The 27,599-nt window shown below is 42.3% G+C and overlaps 1 protein-coding gene across 3 annotated transcripts; it reads left to right on the top strand.

Moving 5' to 3' along the window:
- The first annotated feature begins 1,726 nt into the window (after positions 1 to 1,726).
- TMEM209 (transmembrane protein 209) lies at positions 1,727 to 25,892 on the top strand. Of its 3 annotated transcripts, XR_005223827.2 has the most exons (16): positions 2,406 to 3,092; positions 5,465 to 5,604; positions 5,716 to 5,774; positions 9,998 to 10,129; positions 13,236 to 13,474; positions 14,196 to 14,400; positions 15,108 to 15,283; positions 16,379 to 16,450; positions 17,651 to 17,747; positions 18,699 to 18,824; positions 19,367 to 19,464; positions 21,376 to 21,490; positions 21,583 to 21,680; positions 22,581 to 22,654; positions 23,373 to 23,469; positions 23,772 to 25,892. XR_005223827.2 is itself a non-coding variant. In XM_037889407.2 (15 exons), exons 1-15 carry the CDS (start codon positions 1,773 to 1,775, stop codon positions 23,824 to 23,826), a joined length of 1,809 nt encoding a protein of 602 aa, XP_037745335.2. In that variant the 5' UTR covers positions 1,727 to 1,772; the 3' UTR covers positions 23,827 to 25,892. The 3 variants fall into 3 exon arrangements, 2 of the variants coding, with proteins under 2 accessions (XP_037745335.2, XP_037745334.1); XM_037889407.2 differs by lacking the exons at positions 2,406 to 3,092; positions 23,373 to 23,469 and adding an exon at positions 1,727 to 1,895; XM_037889406.2 differs by lacking the exon at positions 23,373 to 23,469 and having other exon boundaries at positions 1,844 to 3,092.
- Positions 25,893 to 27,599: the final 1,707 nt, after the last annotated feature.

A 27,599-nucleotide genomic window follows, 5' to 3' on the forward strand; every position in this document is an offset into this window, starting at 1 on the left:
TGTGGTGCTGTAGCTTTGTGGAGTTGCACTAATGTACAGTAACTCCTCACTTAACGCTGTAGTTATGTTCCTGAAAAACGCGACTTTAAGTGAAACAATGTTAAGCGAATCTAATTTCCCCATAGGAATGAATGTAAATGCGGGGGGGTTAGGTTCCAGGGACATTTTTTTTTGCCATACAGTACAGTACTATAGTTGGGAGGCATCCCCGCCTTACCCCACACAGGCACAGCCCACTGGCACTGGAGACAATGAGGCAGGAAAGGCGGCTGAAGGTGTTTGTAGGCTAAGAGAAGCACATTGTGCAGCGGCAGCTTCCCCTACTCTGCAGCACTGGGGGCGGGGGGCTCAACTCTTGGCCCGCCCACTCCACCCCTTCCCCCAAGCCCCCACCCTTAACCCGCCTCTTCTTCCCCCCCACCCCCTTTACTCGGCACGCCGCGTCCTCGCTCTTCACCCCTCCCTCCCTGTAGCAAGGCAGTCTGGCTCCCCGCCGCCCCGGAGACGGACGAGCCTCTCTGGACACCAAAGTGGGCAGAGCCGGTGAACCCTGCGCCCACCACTCCGAGGTCAAGGCACAAGACAGGAAGTATAAAAGCCCGACCCCAGAGCTCACTTGAAACACAGCCACCGGAGAGGCCAGATGCCTGTGGAGGAGCTTCTAGCTGAGAGACCATGGCAATGGGCGGCCGACCCGAGGACTGGCCAGACCAGCCAATGCCTGAGGCTAGCCCCAGGCCAGAGACGCTGCTAAGCCAACCGTGCGCCAGTTACCCCGAGGAGCCCATGGCATGTGACCCCTGGGAGGACGCTGTCCGGACCCAGGTACCTCTAGAGGGGGAGGTAGCCTGGGGGCAGCCGACCCTAGTCAGGCTGCAACACCGCCAGAGCCTATGTCAGTGTGTTGCGGCCAGGAACCCCACTGACACAGCAGCAGGTCTTCTGCCGCTGCTAGGGCCCCGGGCTGGGATGCAGTGGAGTGGGTGGGCCTGCGTCCCCCCGCCACCCATTTCGCGGGTGGCAGTCTCCCCCTCTCCCAGGCCGCTCTGATCCAGGGCCTGGGCCTTGCTAATAATGAACCGTTTGCTCAGCCGCTGCCTGAGGGCCTGAGCCACTGACTGGTTGTTGCCCTGCCCTGATCCAGGGCCTGGGCTGGCTAATACTGACGGCTTGAGCTACTGACTGTTGGCCCCGCAGCCAGGCTAGTTCCCCAACACACCTGACAGAAGTAGCGAGGCGGTCTGGCTCCTCGCTGCCCCGGAGAGGGATGAGCCGGCTTAACCCCCCTTGCCTCCTGCCCGTGGCAATCAGCTGCCTCGGTCGCGCTGACGCGTCACCGCGTGGGGCCGAACCGTGACGGCCGGCTGCCGACGAGCCTCGGTCGCGCTGACGTGTCTCCGTGAGGGTTGCCAACTCTGACTGAAGCTATACCGGGAGATTCCCCCCCGCCAACATGCCATAATGTCATTTTCTTAAAATATCCCATTAAAATCCCCCGGGCCGCATTCAACAGCCACCGGGGGATCGACGCCGGCTCCGGGAGACTCGCTCCAGGCCAGTCCCGCGCCTCACCCCTGTCACAGGAGCGCGGGCGGGAGCCGCTCGTGGATGGCGGCACTGCCGGCGGGAAGTTCACGGGCCTCGCCGCCGCGCGCTGGCCCCTCCCCCGCCTCCGTCGCGCCTCACACCCTTTCCCGCCGAAACGGGACAGCGCAGAAGCGAGGGGGAGGGGGAGGGGGAGGGGCAACGGCTGGCGGCGCGCTCCCGTCCCCATGGCAACAAGCCCCTCCCTCCCCGAGGCTTCCCTTCCGGCCGGCGGCCGCGCGTGGTCGGCGCAAGCGCAGTGGGGACCGGTGCGGGGGAGCCTGGTGCCGCCGGCTCCGCACGCGGGCGGGGTGAGTGTTGGGAGACGGGGGCTTCCGGCCCCCTTCGCGCCATGGGGCGACCCCCTCCGAGCCGGCTGCTCGCTGGAGGGGGAGGGGCTGGGGGAGAGGCTCTGCCCCCCCGCTCCCCATTGCCCCTGGGTCGGGTCTGTGCCCCTCCCCCCACGGGGAGCGCCGGGTGGGCCCCGCGTGCGGTGTCGTGCCCGGCGCTGCCGGCAGCAGCCGTTAACCTCCCTGGCGCGGGCACAGCCGCCGTGCTGGGCACCCCCCGTGAAGTGGGGGCTGATCTGTCGCCGGCGCTCCTTCGTAGTGGCGACTAATGTCCCTGGTGTAGACGCAGCCTCTGGCCTGGCCTCCCGCTCAGGAAAGTGGGGCTGATCCGCTGCCCCCTGGCAGCGGTGGCTAATGGTCCCTAGTGTAGACACAGCTGTGCAGTGCAGAGGGGCCCAGCTGGTCTGCACATCCCAGGGGTGTCCTGCAGATTGGCCAGCTCTGGGAAACAGGAAGCACTGTCTTACAGTTATTGTGCTCAAGAGTCCCAGTCATGGACCAAGGCTCCATTATGTCAGGTGCTGTATAAACGGAACAAAAAGACCGTCTCTGTCCCAAAGAATTTACAGTCTAAGGCCTGGTCTACACCTAAAACTTAGATCGACCTAGCTGCATTGCTCAAGGGCGTGCAAAACTCCCCTAGGAGATGTAGGTAAACTGACTACGTCCCATGGTAGATGCTGCTAGGTTGACAGGAGAGTTATTCTGTCAACCTAGTTACTGCCTCTCAGAGAGATGGGTTTACCACAGTGAGGCAAAACCCTTATGTGACTGTAGCAAGTGTCTGAGACAAGAGATAATACATAGATACAGACAGAGCAGGGAGTACCAGAAACAGGGAGCTACGGCAACACTGAAAAGTTAAGTCAACTGAGCAGCGTCGCTCAGAGGTGAAAAATCCACACCACTGAGCAATGTAGGCAAGCAGACCTAACCACCAGTGTAGGCAGTGCTAGGTCAACCTAGTTACTGCCTTTCAGGAAGGGGATTAACTATGGTCATGGGAAAACCCATCCCGTCACTCTACTGAATGGCTGCACTGAAGCTTGTCGTTCTGCTGCTGTAGTGTTTCAAGTGTAGACCAACCCTGAGACAAAATTGGTCAGTGTGATATGCAGTGGCCTCAGCATGCCAGCAGCCTATCTTGTCAAGTGTTTGGTAGGTATCATGGTAAAGGAGAGTTTGAAGGAGAACTGTGAAATAGCTTTGAGGATGTTTATGCAGCGTACCTCCCAAGCATTAGGGGCAGCATGGGAGAAAGTGTGAAGCTGCTTGTCTGAAGTGTTCAATTATTTTACCATTAAGCTGCAACTAATGTGATTCATTAGAATGTAATAACAGTTCAGTGAACACATTTGTCCCAATTTCTACATGTTATATACTCCATCTTTGAATGGGAGCATAACAAATATTTAAGCAGGCAATTGTAGGTGGGAAGGTTAATTTTAGTGGAGGATTATGTGTTAATAATACTTGGTCAGATTTTTAAAAGTGTAGTAGTATTATCATGCGCAAACATGGTGAGGAACGGAGGCGGTCAGGGTGGATTTGATTTAGATCATGGAAAACTCGATTTAATAATGGTTTTCTACATAAAAGTGCATTCTTGATGGTTGTTATAACCTTAATATATATTATTCACAACTCAGAGATAAAAAGAAAAGGAGTACTTGTGGCACCTTAGAGACTAACAAATTTATTTGAGCATGAGCTTTCGTGAGCTACAGCATCCGATGAAGTGAGCTGTAGCTCACGAAAGCTTATGCTCAAATAAATTTGTTAGTCTCTAAGGTGCCACAAGTACTCCTTTTTTTTTTTTTTTGCGCATACAGACTAACACAGCTGCTACTCTGAAACTCGGAGATAGATGTAGGTTTCATTTTTAGAAGGTACACACTCTACATTTTTAAACAGTGATTTATTTTGAAAACATTTCAGATTAGTTTTACAGCTATATCAGAAAATTGAATGATTGTTTGGTTATTTAATTTACCAAAGGTAATTGAAGCAGATATTTATGAAGTCATTGGGAGGTGAACTATCTCCAGTTCAATAGGTTAATCATTAATATTTGGAGGATTTTCTTGCTATGCTGTATTAGGAGGAGAACATCACCAGACAGACATTTAAATTGTTTTATTTAACTAAAACAACAACGTTAAGTATTCTGGATTTTTTCTCTTCAACAGCAAACATATAATATTTTAACAAAACAAGCATATCTCCAGACCTCTTCTCCTGGTCCAGATCTATTCCGCCCCCAACAATCTTCTATTCATTGAACTTTTTGAAACTTTGCGCTTTTAGAGAGAGGTAAGGGATTGACTCTGTGTACACAAATTTGCAGAGGGACAATAGAGTTGAGGTCTGTGATTTCTCACCTCTATATATTTATTTATTTAAAAACATTTTTGCTGTTAACAAGCATGTTACCACTGGGGAGACAAATCCACAGTTTGAGAACTGCAAAACTAAGCATCTCTGATGGTATCTTCTAGACTGAGCACTGAGTCCCATTGGGAAGATAGAAAGATTAACGTAAATAATCTATACAGAAGCCTGTGGAACCCCATAATATTGGGTCCCTAATCCATGAATTATTGGAAATCATTTACAAAACTTTTCTTAAACATGACATGAATATATTGTCTCATACTATAGAATTAGAATTTATAATCCCTATTCCATGATGAGATATCTTTGAGCTATAATGTATCTTAATTAAAACTATCTCTAGATAGGTTTTTTCCCTCAAAAAGCATTTTATCAAAAAAAATCCAATTTAAATTAAAAAAATCATTGATTTTTATCCACCCTGAGGGCAGTATTTTAGTTCAATAGCCAGTTCTCAATCCAACAGTGTATGTAGTGCCCATTAAAGTGAAAGGGAAGCGTCTGTACAAAAGGACTGCAGGATCTTACAAGGTCTCTCGTCCCTATGACTCCCCACAGACTAGAAGAGAAAAAAATCTTGCATATCACTTACTAAAGGACAGTAGCTTTCAAAAATGTACTGAATGGTTACTTAATCCATGTGACTTCCCTCTGCCCCCCATGTTTTATCCACAAAAACTGGGGGTAAAGGTGTTTTTTAAGCATGTCTGTAAAGTGAAAAATATGAACTTCCAGGAATTTGATAGTCTGGGCTTGATTCTGCTTTGTTACCCAATATATATTGGGACTAACTCTATTATAAAACTGGAGTGAGTTGAGAATCTGGCCCTCTGTCCTGTGTGGGTAGGTTTTCCTTCCCAACACCCAAATGGTAAAAGTAGCTCAGTGTTCGTTATGGTCCTAATGAGTAGAGAATGCTCACAGAAGGAGCTATGTGAAAAAAGTATTTTTTAGTCCAAGGAAAAAAAAAGGACTTAACACTGTTTACTATTAAATATTAATCTGTAACTAGAAATGAACTCCCTAAATGCAATTTCCTAGGGACTGTTTAACATTTCTTTAGTCTGGTGCTAAAGGAGAGTGACACTATATAAATATCTCAATTCTTGTCTTTCCCTATGCTTCTCTCTTTACAGATGATGCAGGGGGAACAGAGTCCAGCTACTTCCCTCATTGACAGAACCATCAAGATGAGGAAGGAGACTGAAGCCAGAAAAGTGGTTTTGGCTTGGGGACTCCTTAATGTGTCAGTTGCAGGCATGATTTATACTGAAATGTAAGTTCCCTAACAGTTTTAAAACTTAATAAAAGGATGTCATTATGTTCCTACATATTTCCATGTATTGTGGGTCAGAGAGATGCCATCTCAATTTTTTTTCTCTTTCAGGACTGGAAAACTGATAAGTTCATATTATAACATTACATACTGGCCACTGTGGTATATTGGTAAGTGATTGTACTTGGTGATGGTTTACTTATGTGAAGAAACAGCATATAAATTCAACCCTTTTGTTTTCTTTATGTCGGTATTTGAAGATTTTTAACCCGCTTTTTGATCATAGAGAAATCGGACTTCACTTTCCATGTCCAGTTTGAATCTGTCTGGGTTTATCTCCTGTGACAAACTTGCAGCAAAAAAGGCTTATCTGTTATCTTAGATCAAGTTTCATGTGTGTTGAGGCTTTCAGAAAGTGGAAGACAGAACTTTACTACTTACATGGTGCGATAGGTGTGCTTTACATTTCATGTAGGAGTTAGACAAAGCTCTTTTTTTCAAGATGTCTACAAGCTAAATGAGAGAGATGAAACTAACAAAGGATGAAAATGAAGAGTGGGAATAGACGCTTAAGAGATCAATGATAGAAAACTTTCGAAAAGGCTGGATTTGAGGAGAGGGAGTTGTAGGTTGTTCCGAACCTGGGGATGATATGAAAATGAAAGCATGTCGCAGCTTTAGGGGAAATTGCTTCAGATTCCTTAAACACAGTGATGTGTTATCATGGCATCCATGTTGATATGTAAATATAACACCATATTAACTAAATATAAACAAAGCTAAGTTGGGTATTGACTTCCAGTTTGTTAGGGGGCTTATTCCTTCACCCACTTACTTCCCTGGTCCTTCTCGCATGAACAGAGAGCAACAATACCCGAAGTCCAAAGGTGCAAACAATTCGATGTTTATTGGGGTGAACTTCCAGCAAGCATGATTCCAGTTTCTTTCCTTAGTATCCTCCTTCCCAGCTCTGACACCACAGAGCCTTACACCTGTGTCCCTGTTCCCATTCCTGCCCTTAGCCAAACGATTCCAATTTCCTTACTCCCATTCCCTGTTCCCATTTCCCCCTTTAGCAAAACATGATTCTAATTTCTCCACCCCCATTCCCTGTTCCCATCTCTCCCCCACACACGCACCCACGCCCCCTGCCACCCAGGCCCACTCACTTCCTCATTGACTACAGATTATATAGTAAAACTTGAGTTCTGCTTAGCTATACCTTAACCAATCATTTTCCTGAAATTTAACTAACCAATCCTAACATATTGTAACATGATTATGTAACCAATTATATCCCACCACCTTAATTAGTTTACACCCAGCAAAATTAATTATACAGCAGACAGGAACAATCGCAGAACCAGACAGAGATTATACAGACAAACAATAGCAAAGTGGGAACTATAATGACAAAACAATACAGAAGTGAGGATTTCACATCCCAGTATTGATAAGTGAGTTCTTGCCAGACAGGATGCTGTTTCCTTTTACATTTTCTAGGCACTTCCCTTTCTCTGGAGGTGATAGGCATTATCAGGACAGGATTGTATTCCTAACAGCCCAGTAGCACCTTCTTTCAGTGTGACTAGTTTGGAATGTGAGGATGTGACTGTTCGCTTCCTGGCTTATGGCTGCCTCTGCTGCTTAGCCAAAGGCCTTAGCCTAAGCACAGGGCCTCAGACTGTCACAGTAAGAGAAGGATCTTGCACCGGCAGACAGTGATTTTGATTCTTTCTTTTATACCTCTAACTAGCCAAGTGATAAGAATACCCCTAAATTCTTAAAGTACAGGCCTTTGCAGACAGGCCTGAATATCTATATTCTAACACAGTTCTTTAGGCATCACTTGTTTTTTCAAATGGTGGAGTTACACTTGTAACCTTTAGAGATGTCAGCTGGTCTAGATTCCAAAACTTACTTTCTCTAAAGAATGTGAAGCTTATAAAGCAGCCCTTTGTTTATGTATGTGATTTTTTTTAATTAACTTGTATGATTAAAATATATAAAACCTGTCTCCAGAGTTCTCGCATAAAATATGTCCCTGACCATCTTGGCTAATAGTTGTTGATCCTTCATGAATTTATCTAATTTTTTTTTTAATCCTGTTACACTTTTGGCCTTCACAACATCCTATGGAAATGAGTTCCACAGGTTGACTGTGCATTGTATGAAGAAGTACTTCCTTATATTTGTTTTAAACTTGCTGCCTATTAATTTAATTGGGTGACCCTTTATTCTTGCATTATGTGAATGGGTAAATCACACTTCACTGTTCACCTTCTCCATACCATTCATGATTTTACAGACCTCTATCACAGGGGTCTCCAAACTTTTTGAATTGCGCACCCCCAGGCCCAGCTCTAGGGAAGCAAAAAAAAAAAAAAGAAGAGCTGCCGGCGGCGTGCCACCGAAGACGGAGCCGGGAGAGCCGAGCTGCCGGCGGTGCTCCTCCTGCCATGCACCCCACTTTGGAGATCACTGCTATATGATATCCCCATCCCTGTAGTTGTCTCTTTTCTAAACTGAACAGTCCTAGTCTTTTTATCTCTCCTCATATGGAAGCTGTTCCATACCCCCTACTCATTTCTGTTGTTTTTCTCTGTACCTTTGCCAATTCTAATATACCTTTTTTGAGATCAGGCAACCAGAACTGCATGTAGCATTTAAGGAGTGTGTGTACCATGGATTAATATAGTGGCATTATGATGTTTTCTGTTTTATTATCTGTCCCTTTGCTAATGGTTCCTAACGTTCTGTTAGTATTTTTGGCTGCTGTTGCACATTGAATGGATGTTTACAGAGAACTATCCATGATGACTCCAAGATCTCTTTCTTGAGCGGTAACAGTTTATTTAGACCTCATCACTTTGTATATATAGTTGGGGTTATGTTTTCCAATGTTCATTACTTTGAACTTACTGACAGTTAATTTCATCCGCTGTTTTGTCGCCTAGTCACCCAGTTTAGTGAGATCCCTTTGTAACTCTTTGCAGTTAGCTTTGGACTAGGGATGTAAATATCATTTTAAAAAGTACCTGTTTAAACTATTAAAATTATATTGGTTAACTGTTTTAATCGTTAAGTTTACAATCTACATTTTACATCCCTACTTTGGACTTAACTATCTGGAATAGTTTTGTATTGTCTGCAAATTTTGCCATCTCACAGGTCACCCATTTTTCCAGATCATTTATGAATATGTTGAACAGCACAGGATCCTTGGGGGACCCTGCTATTTACCTCTCTCCATTGTGAAAACTGATCACTTATTCCTACCATTTGTTTCCGTCTTTTAACCAGTTACTTATCTTTGAGAGGACCCCCCCTTATCCCATGATTGCTTATTTTGCCTAAGAGTTTTTGGTGAGGGACCTTGTCAGGCTTTATGAAAGTCCCAGGACACTATATCCACTGGATCACCCTTGTCCACATGCTTGTTGACCTCCTGAAAGAATTCTAAATATATTGGTGAGGTATGATTTCCCGGTATAAAAGCCGTATTGACTCTTCCCTAGCATATAGTGTCCATCTATGTGTTTTGATCATTTTGTTCTTTACTATAGTTTCAACCTTCAAGCTTGCTTGGCACAGAAGTTAGGCTTACAGGTCTGTAATTGCCAGGCTTGCCTATGGATCCTTTTTTAAAAATCCGCATTACAGGAGCTATCCTCCAATTATCTGGTACTGAGGCTGATTTGAGTAATAGGTTACATACCACGGTAGTAGTTCTGCATTTTCTTATTTGAGTTCCTTCAGAACTCTTGGGTGATTACCATTGGGTCCTGGTGACTTATTACTGTTTAATTTATAAATTTGTTCCAAACGTCCCAGGCTGAGATGTCAGTAGAGGAGAGTTCTTCAGTTTTGTCACTTAACTAGAATGACTTGGATGTGGGGATCTCCCCCATATCCTCTGCAGTTAGGACTGATGCAAAGAATTGATTTAGCTTCTCTGCAATGGCCTTGTCTTCTGTGAGTGCTCCTTTAGCACCTTGATTGTCCAGAGGCCCCACTCACTGTTTGGCAAGCTTCCTGTTTCTGATGTACTTAAAAAAAAGTTTACTATTTAGTTTTGGTGGATAATGCATCTTTCCAAAATGGTACAAAGAATATACAGTAACTTTTATCATGATAGTGCTCATATCAGTAGAGTGGGAAAACAACATGAGATGTCAGAGAAAAGGTGGACCAAAGGAAGCTGGTCCAATAAAAGATATTACCTCACTCACCTTGTTTCTTTAATATCCTGTGACCAACATGGCTACAACAACACTGCATACAGCATAAGATGTTAACAGTTACTGATTTTGTAAATTGTGAGCAATTTAAGAACACTCTAAAATATAAAGAACTAACTTGTTAAAATAATGGTTTTTGTTTTTTGTTCTAGAACTTGCACTTGCATCTTTGTTCAGTCTGAATGCCTTATTCGATTTCTGGAGGTATTTCAAATACACTGTGGCACCAACTAGCTTAGTTATGAGTCCTGGACAGCAGACCCTTCTTGGGCTTCAGAATGCATGTAAGTGTGACAATTATCTCTGGCAGTAGTCTTTAAAATGGTGTCTACATGTGAGTTTGTAAATGTTTAACCTTCTGAACAGACTGCCATAGGTCTCAACCTAGCATGGGCCTCCAAACACAGATGTCTAGAAAAACAAGAGAGATGCAGACAATACCTTCTGAAGGGTAAGAGAGTTGATTCAGGGAGCATTTTGATTGACTTCACCTTACTGCTCCCTGCAGATGGGGTAACTAGGTGAAGTGGAATGAAAATTCAGAAGATCAAGAAGTTACTTGATTACCATGTACCAGTAGTTTCATGAAAGAAAGTATTGAGTGATAAAGGGCTCTTTACTTTAGCAGAGAAAGGCATAACAAGAACCCATGGCTGGAAGCTGAAGCCTGACAGAGTTAATTTAGAACACATTTTTAACAGTGAGGGTGACTGACTTTTGGAACAAACTAATGAAGGAAGTGGTGGATTATCGCTCTCTTGATGTCTTCAGATCAAGACGGAATGCGTTTGTGGAAGATATTCTTCAGTCAAACACAAGTTATTGGGGTCAGTATAGGGCAGGGGTTCTCAAACTCAGGGTTGTGACCCCTCAGGGTGTCATGATGTTATTACATTGGGAGCCACGAGTGTCAGCCTCCACCCCAAATCCTGTTTCACCTCCAGCATTTATAATACTATTTAACACTTTTTTAAAAAAATATATATTTATTTGTAAGGGGGGTCGCACTCAGAGGCTTGCTGTGTGAAAGGGGTCACCAGTACAAAAGTTTGAGAACCACTGGTGTAGGGATAATTCGGTTAGATTATATGGCCTGTGTTAGAAGGTTGAACTAGATGATCGCATGGACCCTTCTGTCCCTAATCTATAAATCTGTATCGCTGTTTCCAACATCTGCAAACAAATGCATATATCTAAATGGTTCATAATGTCTCTTCCATCTTTGACCTCTGATCTAGAGCAGTAGCGAGTGGGGGAGCCAGGGGAATTAGCAAAAAGTTACTTGAGGGGAGATAATTGGAACAGGAGAAGAAGCAATAATGATAAAGAACAAACAAAACAAAAAAAGACAGGAGAAAAGGGTGACTGGTGGAGTGTAGGAGACAAAAACAATGAGAGAAATTCAAACTCTGTGGTGAATGGGCTGAGGTGTAGGCCCCTGTGTGTGGGACTGGGGAGGAGGCACAGATGGAGGGCTTATGTTTAAATCTACACACTGGGTAAAAATAGCCATGTTAGAAACCTTAAGGTAAAGTATAAAAATGACAAACTAAACATCAGTCCCTTCATAAAATATTTTGAGTTTCTAAACAAATTATTAAGACACAGAAGAACATGACAAAGTAGATGGTCAAGTGTGGTAGTAGTGTACTGGCATTCCACATTTGGTACAATCTGACCTCTGACTGCAGAAAGATGTCATCAGGTTGGAGGGACTTCATAGGAAAGCATCAATAAAGATCAGGGGCATAGACGAACATGAGTAAAGATTGTGGTGTAGTGTGATTGATCTATGTGCAAAGATTAAAACAAGTATGTGTAACTTGACTAAACTATGAAGGGAACATATCCGTTCCTGGGTATTGAAACTCTTTGGAGATGGTGTGTATAGGTAGGGTTAATAAAATGAAGTTAAAAATGGAAACTTTCCCAAAGAACCTGACTGAAGCTCCTTACTAGAGAAATTTTAAATTAGATATGCCTATAATAGTGCTCTGTGCAAAGCACTTGCTTGCTATTGTAGCTAGGCACAGTACAAGGGCTTTAAAATAGTAGGGTCCATCCATAAGGAACAACCTTGTAAAGAATAGGAAATGTTCCTGCATTGACCATAGGGAAGGACTGGATGTGACGTAATAGGTCTCTCATTATGTGTGTTACTATTATTTGTGTATACTGCTATGTTTGTAATAGCAAAGTGCCGAGAGGTCCCAGCTGAAATCAGGGCCCTGCTGAGCTAGACCAGGGGCGGGCAAACTTTTTGGCCTGAGGGCCACATTAGGTTTCCAAAATTGTATGGAGGGCCGGTTAGGGGAGGCTGTGTCTCCCCAAACAGCCAGGCATGGCCTGGCCCCCGCCTCTAATCTGACTCCCTCTTCCCTCTCCCCCCCACCCCCGCCGCCTCGTGACTGCTCCCCCAGGACTCTTACCCCATCCATCACCCCCTGTCCCCGGACTCCCCACCCTTGACTGCTCCCTGCCGCCCCATCCAATCACTCTTCTCATTCCTGATTGCCCCCCGGGACCCCTGCCCCATCCAACCACCCCTTCTCCCTGTGCCCTGACAGCCCCTGGAACCCCTGCCCCTGACTGCCCCCCGCCATCCCATCCAACCCCCCCCACCCTTCCTGACTGCCCCGCCCGGGACCCCTGCACCCACTCAACCTCCCTGTTCCCCGCCCCCTGACCACCACCTCCAACTCCCCTGCCCTCTATCCAACCCCTCTCTGCCCCCTTACCACGCTGCCTGGGGCACCAGTGGCTGGCGGTACTACAGCCACGCCGCCCAGAGCACCAGGTCAGGCTGCGGCTCTGCAACTGCGCTGCCCGGCCGCCCAGAACGTTGCGCCGGCAGTGCGGTGGCGCTGAGGCTGCAGGGCAGGGGAGACAGCAGTTGAGGGGCTGGGAGCAAGCCTCCCGGGCCAGGAGCTCAGGGGCCGGGCAGGAGGGTCCCGCGGGCCGGATATGGTTTGCCCACCTCTGAGCTAGACTGTATACAAACACATAGCAAGATAATCCCTGCCCTGAAGTGGTTTCAGTCTAAATAGGTATTTTATTCCCACTTTGCAGATGGAGAACTGAGGCACAGAGGTGTAGTGACTCACCCAAGGTCACACAGTGTGTCTGTAGCAGAATTTAACCCAAGTCTTTTGAGTTTCAGTGGAGTTCCCAAACCACAAGACCATCCTTTTACTCCGTCACAGCTCTAGTTTCTGTGCTTGTGACTTGGCTGCTGAATTTTATAGGTCTGAGATTTCTTTCAACTCTCCTTTTCTGGTCTCAGTGTAGGATTTTCTTAAGATACTAAAGAAGTAAAACAACAGTTAAGAAAAATGATCCAGATTTCTGCTCCTTCAGCCCTAATTCTGCCTTTTTTTTTTTTTATTACAGCTGTACAAACAACTCCGCCCCGTGAGCTAGTGACCAAGAAAGTCCCTTCTTCAACACCTTCTCCTCCCATCCAGGGTCAGAGCGTGCTGAGTTACAGCCCATCCCGCTCACCTAATACCAGCCCAAAGTTTGCCACTGGTTGCATGACTGGGTACAGCCCTCAGCTACAGGCTTTGTCAGGCGGCAGCAGTTCTTATAGCACTGCTGTGACCTACTCACCAAACGGCAACTACAGTAAGGTAGGTTTCAGAGTAACAGCCGTGTTAGTCTGTATCCGCAAAAAGAAAAGGAGTACTTGTGGCACCTTAGAGACTAAGCAATTTATTTGAGCATGAGCTTTCGTGAGCTACAGCTCACTTCATCGGATGCATACTGTGGAAACTGCAGAAGACATTATATACACAGAGACCATATATGTATATAATGTCTTCTGCAGTTTCCACAGTATGCATCCGATGAAGTGAGCTGTAGCTCACGAAAGCTCATGCTCAAATAAATTGGTTAGTCTCTAAGGTGCCACAAGTACTCCTTTTCTTTTTACAGTAAGGTAATAGCCTTGATAACCCAATGTAACAAGTTGGAATTTGCTTATTAGATTGCTTGTATTTTGCCCTACACTGCAGAACCTGATTCTCCAGTAGCATGCACCTTGTGTATTTATTTACACCTTTTGCACAGCAGATGTAAAATTTTACCCGACAGGAATTCTCCAGTCTCCCACTGGTGATAGCATTTTATTCACTTTGCACCACCTGGCAGTCATGCAGTAAGAATTTAAATAAACCAACCAGCAGCTGAAACATACTAAAGCCAAAGTGGTGTCTAGTTTAACAGTAACTAGCAATGCAATAACAAGTTGGATAAATGGGGATAAATACATTAATTTTGTTTACAGATTGAAACTAATAAGTAGAATTCCAGCTTTACAAATAAAACAATCATTCACTCTATTTCCCACAGGTATCCAGCTTCAGTCCCTCCCCTGGTGGCTCACCATACCCCACCAGCATTGGACCAGTGGAAAGCAGCGGGCTGAGGTCTCGGTACCGTTCTTCGCCAACTGTGTATAACTCGCCTATTGGCAAAGAAGATTACATGACAGACCTAAAGTCCCTGGACAGCTTCCTTCAAAGTGAAGAAGAGAAGCAACATCGAGTTCAGCTGGGTAAGTAAGTAGCTCTGTTTGGTCTAAAAGTTGTTTTTTTAAGTGCATTTGTAGGATGGTATTCCAGTTCTTCTGGTGTACGGTAGACACAGATGTGCCAATCTTAATGAAATGGACTTAAGTAATTTGTACAGTAGCCACCTCTTAACAAATCTTTGTAGAAGGCACAGTCTGAAGACTGATGCAGAACAAATTAAGTCTTTTACTGAATAGTCTAAGTGAGATGTGAAGCAGAGCTCCAGGACTACTACAGCCCTTTTGTAACACAGAAGCCTTGGGGAAACTTTCCAGAGAATAAAGGCTTGTCTTATAGATAGAAATGTACAGCTGTTTGACACTCTGAAGACAACCCATGGATGTCTATAAATGACAAACTATATCTGTATAGGACTCATTGGCCTACAGTAAAGGCTCAGGGCCTTCATCTTGACAAGAGGTGTGGCCTGTGGAGAAGGCATCTCAGAACAAGATGCCAAGTAATCTGCAGGTGACCTGTGTCCTGAAAAGGCACTTTTTATTATTGAGATGACAATGTATTTTACATAGATAACGTTTGGCATTTGGGTTCATAGCAACTTGTGGATGCGGCCCTCCTGTCAAAGCCTAAATGCTCTTACCTGTTATCTGTACAGGAACCTCCCACTGTTTAAAAATTGTTTGGCAATCAACATGGAGTAATTATTTGTTTACTGAATGGATAATTTCAGGGAGTTCAGATTCCAGCTCTCCTTCCAGCAGTCCGACTCTTTGGAACTACAGCCGTTCCATGGGAGACTATGCACAAATGCTGAGGAAGTTCCAGTACCAGCTGGCCTGCAGGTCCCAAGCCCCATCAGCACACAAAGATGAAGCTGATCTGAGCTCTAAGCAGGCTGCAGAAGAGGTAAATAGAAAACTCAAGGGAATCATGAGGGAAAAAAATACAGTTGTGAATTTTGCAATCTTCTGCAAGGATTTGGATGTGTCTCCCATTCACATTACTGGAAAGAGAGGGGGTAAATCCCATAGCATTGAATTGCTTTCATATAATTTAGAAAAATATTTTCTTACTACAAATTTATATTCTAAACTTCAATCTGAACTAGTTTGTTGGAAACTACATTACCTTCACCAGTAGAGGGCAATTATAAATTTGTTTGGGGTAAAAAAGTGACATCTGACCAAACACTTCTGGATATACCTGCTGTATAGAATTTTATAGTTTTAGTAGTCATTTTGTGGGCAGTGGTGGGAAACAGTAAACATAGATTTAACCTTTTCCTGTTTTAATCAATTTTTTACAAACACCTTAATTATGTAGTAATATATAACAACACTAGATATAGTAGTTCAGTCTGGAGTTCAAAAACTAGTAGTTTAACTGCATTCTTGGACTTAGTGATGTTGAGAAATCTTCACTTCTTCCATTTTATACTATGGGTAAAAGTGTTTGTAACAGTAATAATTAACTGCATCTAGTGCATGTCAAGCAGCTGAATGTATATTGAAAATCCTCCATTGCACTTGTACGTGCTCAATGGATTTTGTAAGACGCCTGGAGAAGTGTACCGCACATCTGAGTTTAGTGTGGCCAATAGGAGTATCTCTTAACTTGCCTGTCTTTTAATTAAATTATCCCTTTTCTCTACCTTGCACGTTGATTTAGTTAGTGTAACTTTCCATTAAATTAAACCTTTTCTAGAAATCTTACTAGCTTAGTCCAGTTTTATCCTAATACAAATAGCTATGGGTACCGAAATAGTGCATCTAGACTTGGTGTGTTAAACCAGCTGGTATATAGTCCTCATGAACTGTCCTGTGAGATATGACAGGTTTCAGAGTGTGAGATATGAACATTCTAAAACCTAGCTGAGGCTTATGATGGACATGCTGTAATTAGTATCAATAAGATGGGTTGGCCTCTAAAAGCCACATTGTGTTCAGCTGGGTTCCTATACCTTTGCAGTAAGTCTCTTAAACTACTTAACTTTGTGCCTAGGTTTGGTTGAGGGTGATAATGAATCGACAATTACTCAATCATGTGGACTCATGGACAGCTAAGTTCAGAAATGTAAGTCCTATCATTGCTCTTTAGAGTCTAATATTTCAGTGTTCTGTCCTTATTTCTGCAGAACTCAGCTAGAAAGTACATGAGTACTTCATCATTTGCCTCAGCCGTAATGGAACTGAGCTATGGTATAAACTTGGTAGGGTGTAATACTTCCTTAATGATCTTTGATTCATAACAGAACTTTGCCTTTTGATTTAATTGTATTATATTAGAATGGTGGGGGGGGAGAATCGAGTTGCCACATGTGTACCGAAGGTTGTAGAAAGAACTACAGAGTATATTTGAGGATTAGCAAATGGCTGTGTAACTAGCAAGTAACACAAAGCATGCTCACAAGGGGGCGATATTAAGGTTACACGTTCAACCTTAACTCCTGCACTTGCTGACTTTTGTGCTATGACATCCTGGAAACTTCAAATTGTAAAGTTCATACCAATGAAAATGGGTAGACTTGTTTTTCCCTTTTCCACAACTCAACCTGCTGACTCTGTTTTCCTCAAACATTTCAAAATAACTCACCTGGGCTGAACTGAAGCATGGAAAATCCCATCCCCAAGGTTAAAATTTTCCAAAAGGTCTGAGCAGCTGAAAAGTTAGAATGAAAATCGTGACATAATCTGACTTTTAAGAACTGTTATTTCTGCTATTGCAGACCTAACTACACTTCAAGGTAAAAGTATTAGTTAACCAAATAACAAATTACTCCAACACACCACTTGTTGGAGTTCATGGCACCCTCCAGGCATGTATGTTTGTTTGTTTGTTAAGATAATAATATCCATGAAAAGCTCAAGTGTTCACAAATAATATATTTCTGTCAGCACCCTTCTTCCTTAAAACAGACTGTGGGAATTATGGACACATGCAAGCATAAATTAACAGTGTGTGGATGACTTGCAGCTCTTCATACCATTACTCCCCTCACCATCCAAAAAGTCTGTATCATGGTCTAGAAATGTTGTCTACAACTCACTCATTGAACTTTTAAATAGTCATTCAAACCCTACCATAAGCTGATAGTCTGTTTACTTAATAACTTTGTATATCTCTTCTGCTCCCTTAAATGTTTGTTGTTCAACTTTTTACTTTGCAGTCATAACAGTAATTCAGATACTGATTAGGGTATAGTAACACTTCACACAGACTTCCTATTGCTTCTTATCTTTTTAATTGTCTGTCTGTCTTTCTCTCCTCTTCTAGTGGATTAACGAGACTATTTTAGTGCCACTTGTGCAAGAGATTGATTCTGTGAGCACTCAGCTGAGAAGAATGGGGTGTCCAGAGTTGCAGATTGGAGGTATGGAGATACTGTAATAGATTTGGTTCAGTTCTCATTAGTACCTGTGCTCAGGATGAAAACTTCCAAACAGAAAAGGGTGTTCTTTGCAACCTTAAGAACTAGAAACAGGTTTTTTTTAATGAGAGAGAGCTTGGATTATACAGCAACTTCCACAGATGCAGAAAACACAGGAACCTTGTTACAGCTGCATCAGTGAGGAGACTATGTTCATTCCAATTGAGCCTCCTGAGGCAAATCCCTTAAGACAATAACCTGGTATTTGATCTCTAACTATTAGAATTCAGGCTAGCAGCTATAAGAGCATCTATCTTCAATTAAACTGGTGTTTAATCTGAAGTAATTCCACTTATTTGCATTGTTACATCAAACTTGCACCAATTTAACTGAGAGCATAATTTGGCCTTCTATTTTGTAGGCTACTTAAACTTTAATCTCTCCTTAAAACCCACTTCTGCTGTGACACATATGAGAAATTAACCAACTAATAATGGCTAGATGGAGAGGCAGTTAGGAATCTGCTATACACTTAGTCAAATGGAACACTAGAAAGTTTGTCGTATCCCCTTTTCCCACCATTATAAGTTTATTTTGTCTCATAGGATGCAAGGTCTTCAGGACAGGGACTGTCTTCCTGTGTGTGTGGTGCCTAGCATGTTTTGTATGCCATGATGATGTAAATAACACAGACTCAACCTTTCTCCCAGTGAAGTAAACGTAGAAGTAAACTACTTCTCTAGGATCAGAATTTGGTATTTTGCAACATCAGTGGTGATGTAGTGTGCCAACTATTCCTAGGACCCAGCTTCTCAGAGTGCAACAGGAAAGCAAGCTGAACAGAATGTGTCAACTCTTTGTAATAGTCTGTTAATGAGCTTCTGAGTAAGTGAGGATGTTCAGTGTTCTGCGATTGCCATAGATCATATATGCTGGTGCTTTTTTGTATTGCAGAAGCCAGTATTAGCAGTCTGAAACAAGCTGCTCTTGTTAAAGCTCCACTCATCCCGACACTGAACACTATAGTGCAGTACCTGGACCTTACACCAAACCAGGAATATTTGGTTGAAAGAATCAAAGGTAAATGGTTGTCATGCACATTTAAAATGTGCTTCATTACAGTTTTCCTGTGTCAAGTGTTAGTGAAGTTGAACACTGTCAACAAGACCTTTGAACTTGGGTTTCAGCAGTATGAAGGAGGGGCTGCTTTTCAAGTAGTGGAAATACACAAGTATTTGTAATTTTCTACTATTGTTTAAAGTGACTTAATGATTTGGGATCTTAATATCATTTACAATATTCTTAAAACAAAAGCTTTGTCACTTTTGAATGTGTGTTCTGGAAACTTATTGTTGGATTTAATCAATCTCTTCTCTTACTACTTTATGCCTCCCTGATTTAATTCCAAATAAAACTGAGCTTTAGGATTTAAATCTTTTTAAAAATCCTGATGGTGATTTTCAAAATTTGCTTCGCAGGTGTTTCTTTCTTGCATGCATTTCTCATGTATACAGCACCATAAATATGCATGATGTCTGAAACAGACATAATAGATTGCCTTCTTCCATTTCCATCTCCAACCTTGCCCCAAAATAACTTCATATAAACGCTGTTGCCTTTAGAGCTTTCTCAGGGAGGATGCATGAGTTCATTCCGATGGAACAGAGGAGGGGACTTCAAGGGCCGTAAATGGGATACTGATTTGCCCACTGATTCTGCTGTAAGTTTGCATAGTTGTGTTTTGATGAAACTTAAAATGCATTATTTTTCAGTGCTAGTAGTAGGAATACGAAGTAGAGATAGAGCTTGTGAATCTTTTGAGGAACATGATCCAAATCCTGCACACCTCATTTGCCAAAGTAATCCCATTGCACTCAATGAGATTGCTTGGTAGAATTATGCAAACCAGATCTAGCCCCATATAGATCACAAAAATAATATTGTTGTGTACCTTAATCTTGCGTCACTCTTTCTTAGACATAATTGAAATGCCTGTTTAATAGCTGTGGTGGGTGTAGCCTGACTTGCTCCGACCGTGATACTGCAATTGTTTTCTACATTCAGACACAATTAAGTAATCATCTGCATTCAAATGCATCTTCTATAAAATAATTCCTAATACAGGAACAAATTATTAAATGACTTCACCTTGATTATATGTCTAATTTCAGTTCTCCAAAGCAGATTGCAAAGTAAACACATGAAAGAATAATAAACATGGATTGAGTGGTCTTGTGCCCATTTAATTGAATTTTGTTTGCTGTGAAATCCTAAATGACTAACTCAAAGGAGTAAATAATCTAGTTGGAGAGAGACTCTCAGTGTGGCTGAGCTGAGTGACCTGAAAGGCCAGAGGATAAGTGTGTTTTAGCAGAAACAGTAACATGTACTCGAAAACAGGGAATTAAAATATTACTTCAGTTGTCAGAAAACTGACACGACATAGAGACAAAGAATAATGACACATGAGTGACACAATTCTGAAGATTGATTTTTCTTGCTATCTCTGCAAAAGATAGCTGACGTCCTGCCTTGAGTCAAGTGGGAACCTACCAGTTCTTAAGGGAAAGCACTCATAGTCATGAGAGAGAATATTACATCCGGGAATGGAGCCATTTTTTTTTCCCCCTCCCATAACCAACCAGATGAGATGCCATTGGAGACTATATTGAATATCTAAATACTAATAAGCGAAGACTAGTTCTGACAAATCATCCCAAACTTCTGTAAACCCCTGAATGAGTTACTAGTCTAAAATATATTAAATGTACGTTGAGGAAATGTTAAAATTGAAAATTTCAAGTCAACAAATGCAAAATTGCAGTACATGCAATATGAACAATGTTACTGTAAGAACCTTAACATACATTTAACACTAACAGTAGGTACAGTTTAGTTTTATCTGCTTTCCACTGTGTACTCGTTCTAGCACTCTTCCCCATATATAGGGCGTACTTAGGGTGACCAGATAGCAAGTGTGAAGAATTGGGACGGGGGTGGGGGTAATAGGAGCCTATATAAGAAAAAGCTCCGAATATCAGGACTGTCCCTATAAAATCAGGACATCTGGTCACCCTAGGGGTACTTGTTCAGACTGAGAGAGTTGGTCTTAAGTTTTACAAAAACCTTAATGTGTGAGTATACAGTTTGCCAAACCATGGTTGGTTTGAATCTGTTGATCTCAATCAGACCTTTAAAGATAATGGGGCAGGAGAGAAGGAGTTAAAATAAATATTCTGGTTTGGGGCCCATGTTCGCTTCTAAATTCTGGAACTTTGCTTTGAGGTACAGAGATAAAAACACTATGTCAGAGCCTCGGTGTAGCCACTGACATACAGCCATCTCTGGAAGGGAATGAATATGCCGCATTGTGGCTGACGTCTTGTTGTTCAGCTGACAGATGAACCTTGACTTGACAACATCTTACATAAATATTCTGGCCAATGTCAAGTGTTGGGCCACTGAGGACAGTGGTTAAAGCACTCCACTGCTTTGTCCTTTTTAAATTTGCTGAGGTTCAGTCAAAGCTGTAATAGGATCTGAGATCGTTAAAGATTAACCACTTTATTGTAGCAGTTGTTTCTACAATCTGTCTGATAGGCACTAAATTCTGATTTAATTTTTTCTTCAGATCATTATGCACGTGTTCTGCACTTATCTTGACTCCAGGCTGCCTCCTCACCCAAAATATCCTGATGGCAAAACATTTACCTCACAACACTTCATTCAAACACCAGATAAGCCAGGTATTGGCATCCTTTGTCCCTTTGTTTGCTGGGATTGACTGGTTGGATCACGTCCTTCATGTCCATATTATCTCTTAAATTTCTATTCATAGATGTTTCAAATGAGAATGTTATTTGCATCCACCAGAGCACCATCAACCCTCCCCACTATGAGCTTATCTACCAGTGCCAAGTTTACAACTTACCCAAGGTATGAACATGGTGCTTTTCTTCTGATACCTCAAGAAAGCTACATACATTCTGAAAACTCTAGCTGATGTTGATTGGTTATCTTTTTTGAGCAGTCAGGTTTATTGACAGGGGAATTGTCTTTGAATATAGCAAAGCTTAGTGCAATGTACAAGGCAACATGTTACCTTGATCTAGTGATAGCCCTTGGCATATAAGTTGCTACTAAATAACACCATTAAAATAAAGAGCCTCAGTAGAGTAGGGAAGGCAGTATCTTCCCCTTGTTGCATGTTCTTTTGATAAGTTGCTAGTGTTTAAAATAAGTAATTTAGACCCCAGAGGTCTGTGTTAATTCTTCAGTACCAGCAGATCTTGTGTCTCTTACCAGCAAAAGTCTGTGTTGGAAAAATTTCCATTCCCAGAATCAAAAGGTTATATTGATGCTGTTGGATCCCTGGTCAAAACTTGAGCCCTAGTTTCAGAAATGATTGTCAATTCCTCTAGTCCTTAAAAGAGTGGTAGGTCATAATCCAGCCTAACAAATTTTCTCTTTTTGCGTTTGCCCAGCTGGAGGATATAAGCAGTGTCGCAAAACTAACTTAAATCCTGGAGGTTCATTATGGTGAAGAAGCCCATAATATTATTCCTTTGGTAATGGTTTCCCTCCTATAGCAGTTTTTCATCTCAAAATACTTTGCAGGTCAGCATACTAACGCCATAATGATATCTACCCAGTGAAGTGCAGCCGCCTCTCGTGTGGAGTGTGACAGCTGTTTAACAGTGGAAAGCATCATTACACAAAAGCTTAGGACAGGAAGTGAAGGGTATTTTCTTTTAAGTAAGAAATTGTGCAGAACTTTCAGACTGAATATTGTATGTATTACTTAATCTTCACCTTCTTCTCTTCCTGTGAGTTCAGGGCAGAAACAACATGTTCCATACCTTGCTTATGTTCCTGTGCATCATAAAGACAAAAGAATCTGGGATGCTCGGGTAGGTATAGAGTGCCATGAATCCCTGCATTTAATACAGGATGAGAACTGTAACATTCCTTGTTGTAAATAAGCAGTTTAGCTGCATGTAGACTGATCTTAAGTTCCTGTAGAAACAGTCTGTGTTCTTCACTGTACGGCAATTTCTTGCTGGTCTGTAAACACCCTATTTCTTTCACTCTCCCCCTACATGCTCTTTTGGCTGCCTCCTACGCTCTTATGATAAATAATTTAAAACTTGCAATTTGCATTTCTAACGGAAATACAGAACATTATTCTTTCTCCTCAAGCTTGAGACAGGGAGGTAAGGGCCCTTTTCTCTTTTTTGAACAAAGATATAAATCTACCTTAAAAACCTGACTCCACTTTCCAGGGACAGCTAAAAGTTTGCATTTCAGGCTGAGCTCTTCAAACACAAGAGCTTTACTCTGAGCTTCCATGGGGAAAGTCGAGCTCCTCGGTTCCTGAAAAGACTAATTCCGGGCAGCAAACGAGGACTGACAATTAAATGCACTAAAAAAAGTACTATGGGGAATTGTGCACTCTTATGTCCTACTGAAATCTGGGATAGGAGCACTTAAATTATGCAAGTTCTAAGGAGTATCAGATTGATTAAGCAAGGAAAATTAGTACACTGAAATGAAATAAAATAATTTTAAAAGCTTCTTATACTTATTTGAGCCTCTAGGTGCATAAAAAGAGTTGCATTTTTTTTGCAGGCTGACAGTCTTGTGGAGCACAAACTGAAATATTGGCCTCTTTAGTCACTGGCTGGCTAGATCCTGGTCTGAAATCCACTTCCATTGAGAAATATAGGTATATTTAGATGCCATCATTAGCCACTAATCTTTGCTTTTTGAGATGTATAAGAAATTTTGAATATGTGTACTGGGCAACTCTGCCTACGTTGACATAAAAGTGAAGTCCAGGCTTTCCCATTTAATTCCTGTGGGGTTGTAGTCTGTTCATAGTGAAGCACAACTCTTAAACAGAAGGAACATTTGGCAGGGATTGAAAGAACTGCTGGAGTCAGGAGCTTGCAACCTGTCTTGGCAACTTTGCTTTAAATGTACTTTTGGGGTTATTGTTATTTTATTATGGCGACTTTGTCTTCGCAGGCGAGTAAATCTTGGCTTATCAGGGGTGAATGTTCTGTGGATCTTGGGAGACTAGTACATCATTGTTCACTGTGGATGGCCTCCCCCTTCACAAAGTGAGAAACAATCTCTGAGATAACTGAACAGATTATTACACTTGTGCCTTGAACATAAACCTACAACGATGTACTAGTGTGATATCCTTGTGAACATAGGATATGTTTGCATGAGAACATACTTCCAGCACTGAAATACTCCTACCAGCTCTTTTGCGCAAAGACGTCTCTTTACAACTTCCCACCTTTACAAGCCCTACTTTAAAAGCCTTCACCATTCTTCTGGCTGAGTTGCCCTCCAGAGGCCACCACTGCTGATAGTGGAATTAGAAGCAACTCAACGGTACCCCTGCCAGCTTGGGGAATGAATTGTGAGCCCTCATCTGCGTGGCAGGGTAGAATACTACAGTGCAACTTGGACTGCCCTACTAAGGTTGTACACTGCTGCTTGGTACTTGTTACTTCAGTACTGCCACTTGACAAATCAGTCACTGCAAGTGTGGCCAAGTGCAAGATCCACATGCACCGGGAAATGCCACATAATCAGGATTCTCTTCGGCTCATGCAGAAAGGCTTGTGGCTATCCATCATTGGAGTACCAGTGTAGTGGGATTTTGTGGCACCACCACACTTTTAAAGTGACTGCACTGTAGGTGTAAGTGAAAGAAAACTTCAGACCCTACACACCAGTTAGACTATATTCTTATGGATCTTTTTTTTTAAAACAAAATAACCCAATATCTCTTAAACTTGAGTGTGTTTGGGGCAACAAAATGTTGCTGATGTCTTGACTTTAGTTGAAGTCTTGCCCTAACTTCGTTTATTTTTTAAAAAGTTCTCGCATTAGTATTTCTGGTATTAATCCCCTATTTTTAGAGGTGTTTGAGCTGTAAAAATTTACTCTAAAATGGAATGTAGCTTCAGTGTGTCTGCATAAGAACAAAATTTTTACACTTAAATCAGGATGTCATAGGAGTCCAAAGGGGCATCCTCTCCTCCACGCCCCCATAGCCCCACGTTGCTGGGAATTTCATCATAACCAAGGACAAACAGATGCAACTTGACCAGCGTTAGTCACTGGAGGGACTTGAGGCTCTGCTGGTGTTTCCTGCCTGGGGCAGATAGCAATGACCCAGAAGCAAGAATCAAATTTATGACTTGAACTCCTGTCCTGTATGGGTGGCATGTCACTTTAGATCCTCAGGCCAACCAACACCTTACTTTGAGAAAAAAGACCTGTTCTGCTCTTTATGACAAGTATTTACAATGGTGGGGTGTCCCTGGAGAACCCAGCATGGTTTTTTTTACAGTTATATAAGCAATTGCTCTGCAATGTAGACTAGTTGCTCTCTGGAATAATTTGAGTTAAACTTGTTTTAAACAAAATGGATTCCTACATGTATGCCAAGGTTTTTTCCTATAGGGATAAAGGATACATTGCAAATCCTGGTAACCAGGGAATTTTAAAAATGTGTGCTATAGGGTTCTTTTTAAAAATATATATATTGTGGGGACCATTTCAGAAGCCCTCTGGTAAGGGTAATGTTAAGGGTCCTCCTGTTTCTTTCAGTCTCTTGTCATCAGGTATGACGTTAAGGCAGGGTGGCCTACTTAATTTTACCCTTTCAACCCACAATAACCGGAAAATTGAGACCACAATGTCACTGTGTTAAACTGCCAACGATGATGCTCTGTAGAACCCTGCTTGAAGTATTCCTCCAGGATTCAGTAAAAGAGCTGGCTGGTTAGACTTGTGAAGAATACACAAGGTTTGTATTGGTTTTACAATGACTACACTCTTTTGTACTGTGTTCAGTTTTTACTGAACTGTGGATTGCCTGCCTAGATGAGCAGGTGGGGAGGGGTTTGGAAATGTCATTTTTAGTATGCTCAGCACAATTACCATTCATGATCTCAGTTGGACTGTTCGGTATTTTTAATGCATGAGCCTAACTTATTGCCATTGTCTGTCAGAACTGCATCTTACTCTACCACTTCCCCCAGGAGGTATGAATTTTTTCCTGGAGATCAGACTGTTAACAATGGTTAATCTGGTGCCTGTATTAAATGGGTTCATTTGGTTAAACGTGTGTGTGTGGTTTTGTGCAATAACAAATGGCATATTTTGTCTCCCAAATATCTGTTTACACACACCATATCATCTAGTTTGAGACTTATTTCCGCATTATACAATTCACTGTCAGGTTTGCATGACAGTTCATCTGTAGCAATGAGTAACTAAACTTCACTGTAATGTGGCATGTTTTGCTTAGAAAAGGTGGCAAAGAACTGATAGATACACTATTTGAGTGGCATTTAAGGCAGGAAGGAAATTGGTTTGGTCTGGTAACAATCATGTTAGTGCATGCCGTTCTCATTGAAGCTGCTCAAGGGTATCTGAAAGCAGACAGTAGTTCTAATGTCTTCCATCTTGAACACTGCACATATCTTGTGGGTGAGACAGCCCAGCAGCAGGAAACACAACCATTATGGTTCTAACACCTCTAGTGCTAAAATATATCACATAGGTTCCAACAGATGCTTCTTCCTTTATGAACTTTCAGATTGTTTGTTTGGAGACAGAAGAGAGAAATAGACATAGCTGTTGAAGCTTGGGCTTTTGGTCTGAAATCTGAACAAAGTTAGCTAATGAGTTCTTTGCATAAGTTTTTCAGGAGTAATATCTTATCCAAGAGCTACTTTTTTCTTGAAACCACATAATATCTAGTATTTAAAAAAAAACTATGCAAAGGCAATATTAGTCATCAAACTATAGAAGAAAGCTCATCCAAATTTTGTTTAACTGTTCGGAGCCTGCCACTCTTTCACTGAAAGTGGCTACTGTCCTGAGTGCAAATATTATGCAGGCAGTGTAGTCTAGTCATCTAGCCCAGTGGCTCTCAACCCTTCCAGACTACTATACTCCTTTCAGGAGTCTAATTTGTCTTGTGTACCCCAAGCTTCACTTCACTTAAAAACTCATTGCTTACAAAATCATACATAAAAATATAAGTGTCATAGCACACTTACTGAAAAATTGCTTACTTTCTCATTTTTACCATATAATTATAAAACAAATCAATTGGAATATAAATATACTTAGTGTATAGCCTATAGAGCAGTGTAAACAAGTCATTGTATGAAATTTTAGTTTGTATTGACTTTTGCTAGTGCTTTTATGTAGCCTGTTATAAAACTAGGCAAATATCAAGATGAGTTGATGTACCCCCAGAAGTCCTCTGTGTACCCCCAGGGGTACGCATACCCCTGGTTGAGAATCACTGATCTAGCCAATGGAGGGTTTCTATTAAAAGGTGAAGTATGATAGTAAAAAGCTGAGATTGCTAATAAAATTTGGGTAGCCTTAATGACAAACATGGCCTCAGTCTAGTTCTTAGAGGATGTGTGTTCATATCTCAAAAAAGTAAATTCTAATTGACCACTTGTTGGCAACCTCAGAAGAGAGGTCAACAAATGAATTGCTATGGAGAGTGAATTCCTCTTACCACTAAGTGAGGTCCCTCTAAAGCAGGATTCAGGCATGCTGGTGGGGCAGTATGAGGGAACCTCACTGCTTATTTTGCCTACTGTGTGACTAAGGGGGAGGGCTCAGGCCCCAGTTGTCTCAAGCCAACACCCTTCAGCAGCACTAACTTTCCACTGTTGCTTTTAAATTAAAAGAAAGCTCACTTTTTTACAAAATCTAACTAGACCATAGGGTTTTCTCCTTCAGTAGCTGAAGAGCTTTTCTCTTGTGCTACATGGATGATTCCAGTGTCAACTGCCTGTTTTG

Source organism: Chelonia mydas, chromosome 1 (assembly GCF_015237465.2).
Source record: "Chelonia mydas isolate rCheMyd1 chromosome 1, rCheMyd1.pri.v2, whole genome shotgun sequence".
Classification (NCBI taxonomy): domain Eukaryota; kingdom Metazoa; phylum Chordata; order Testudines; family Cheloniidae; genus Chelonia; species Chelonia mydas.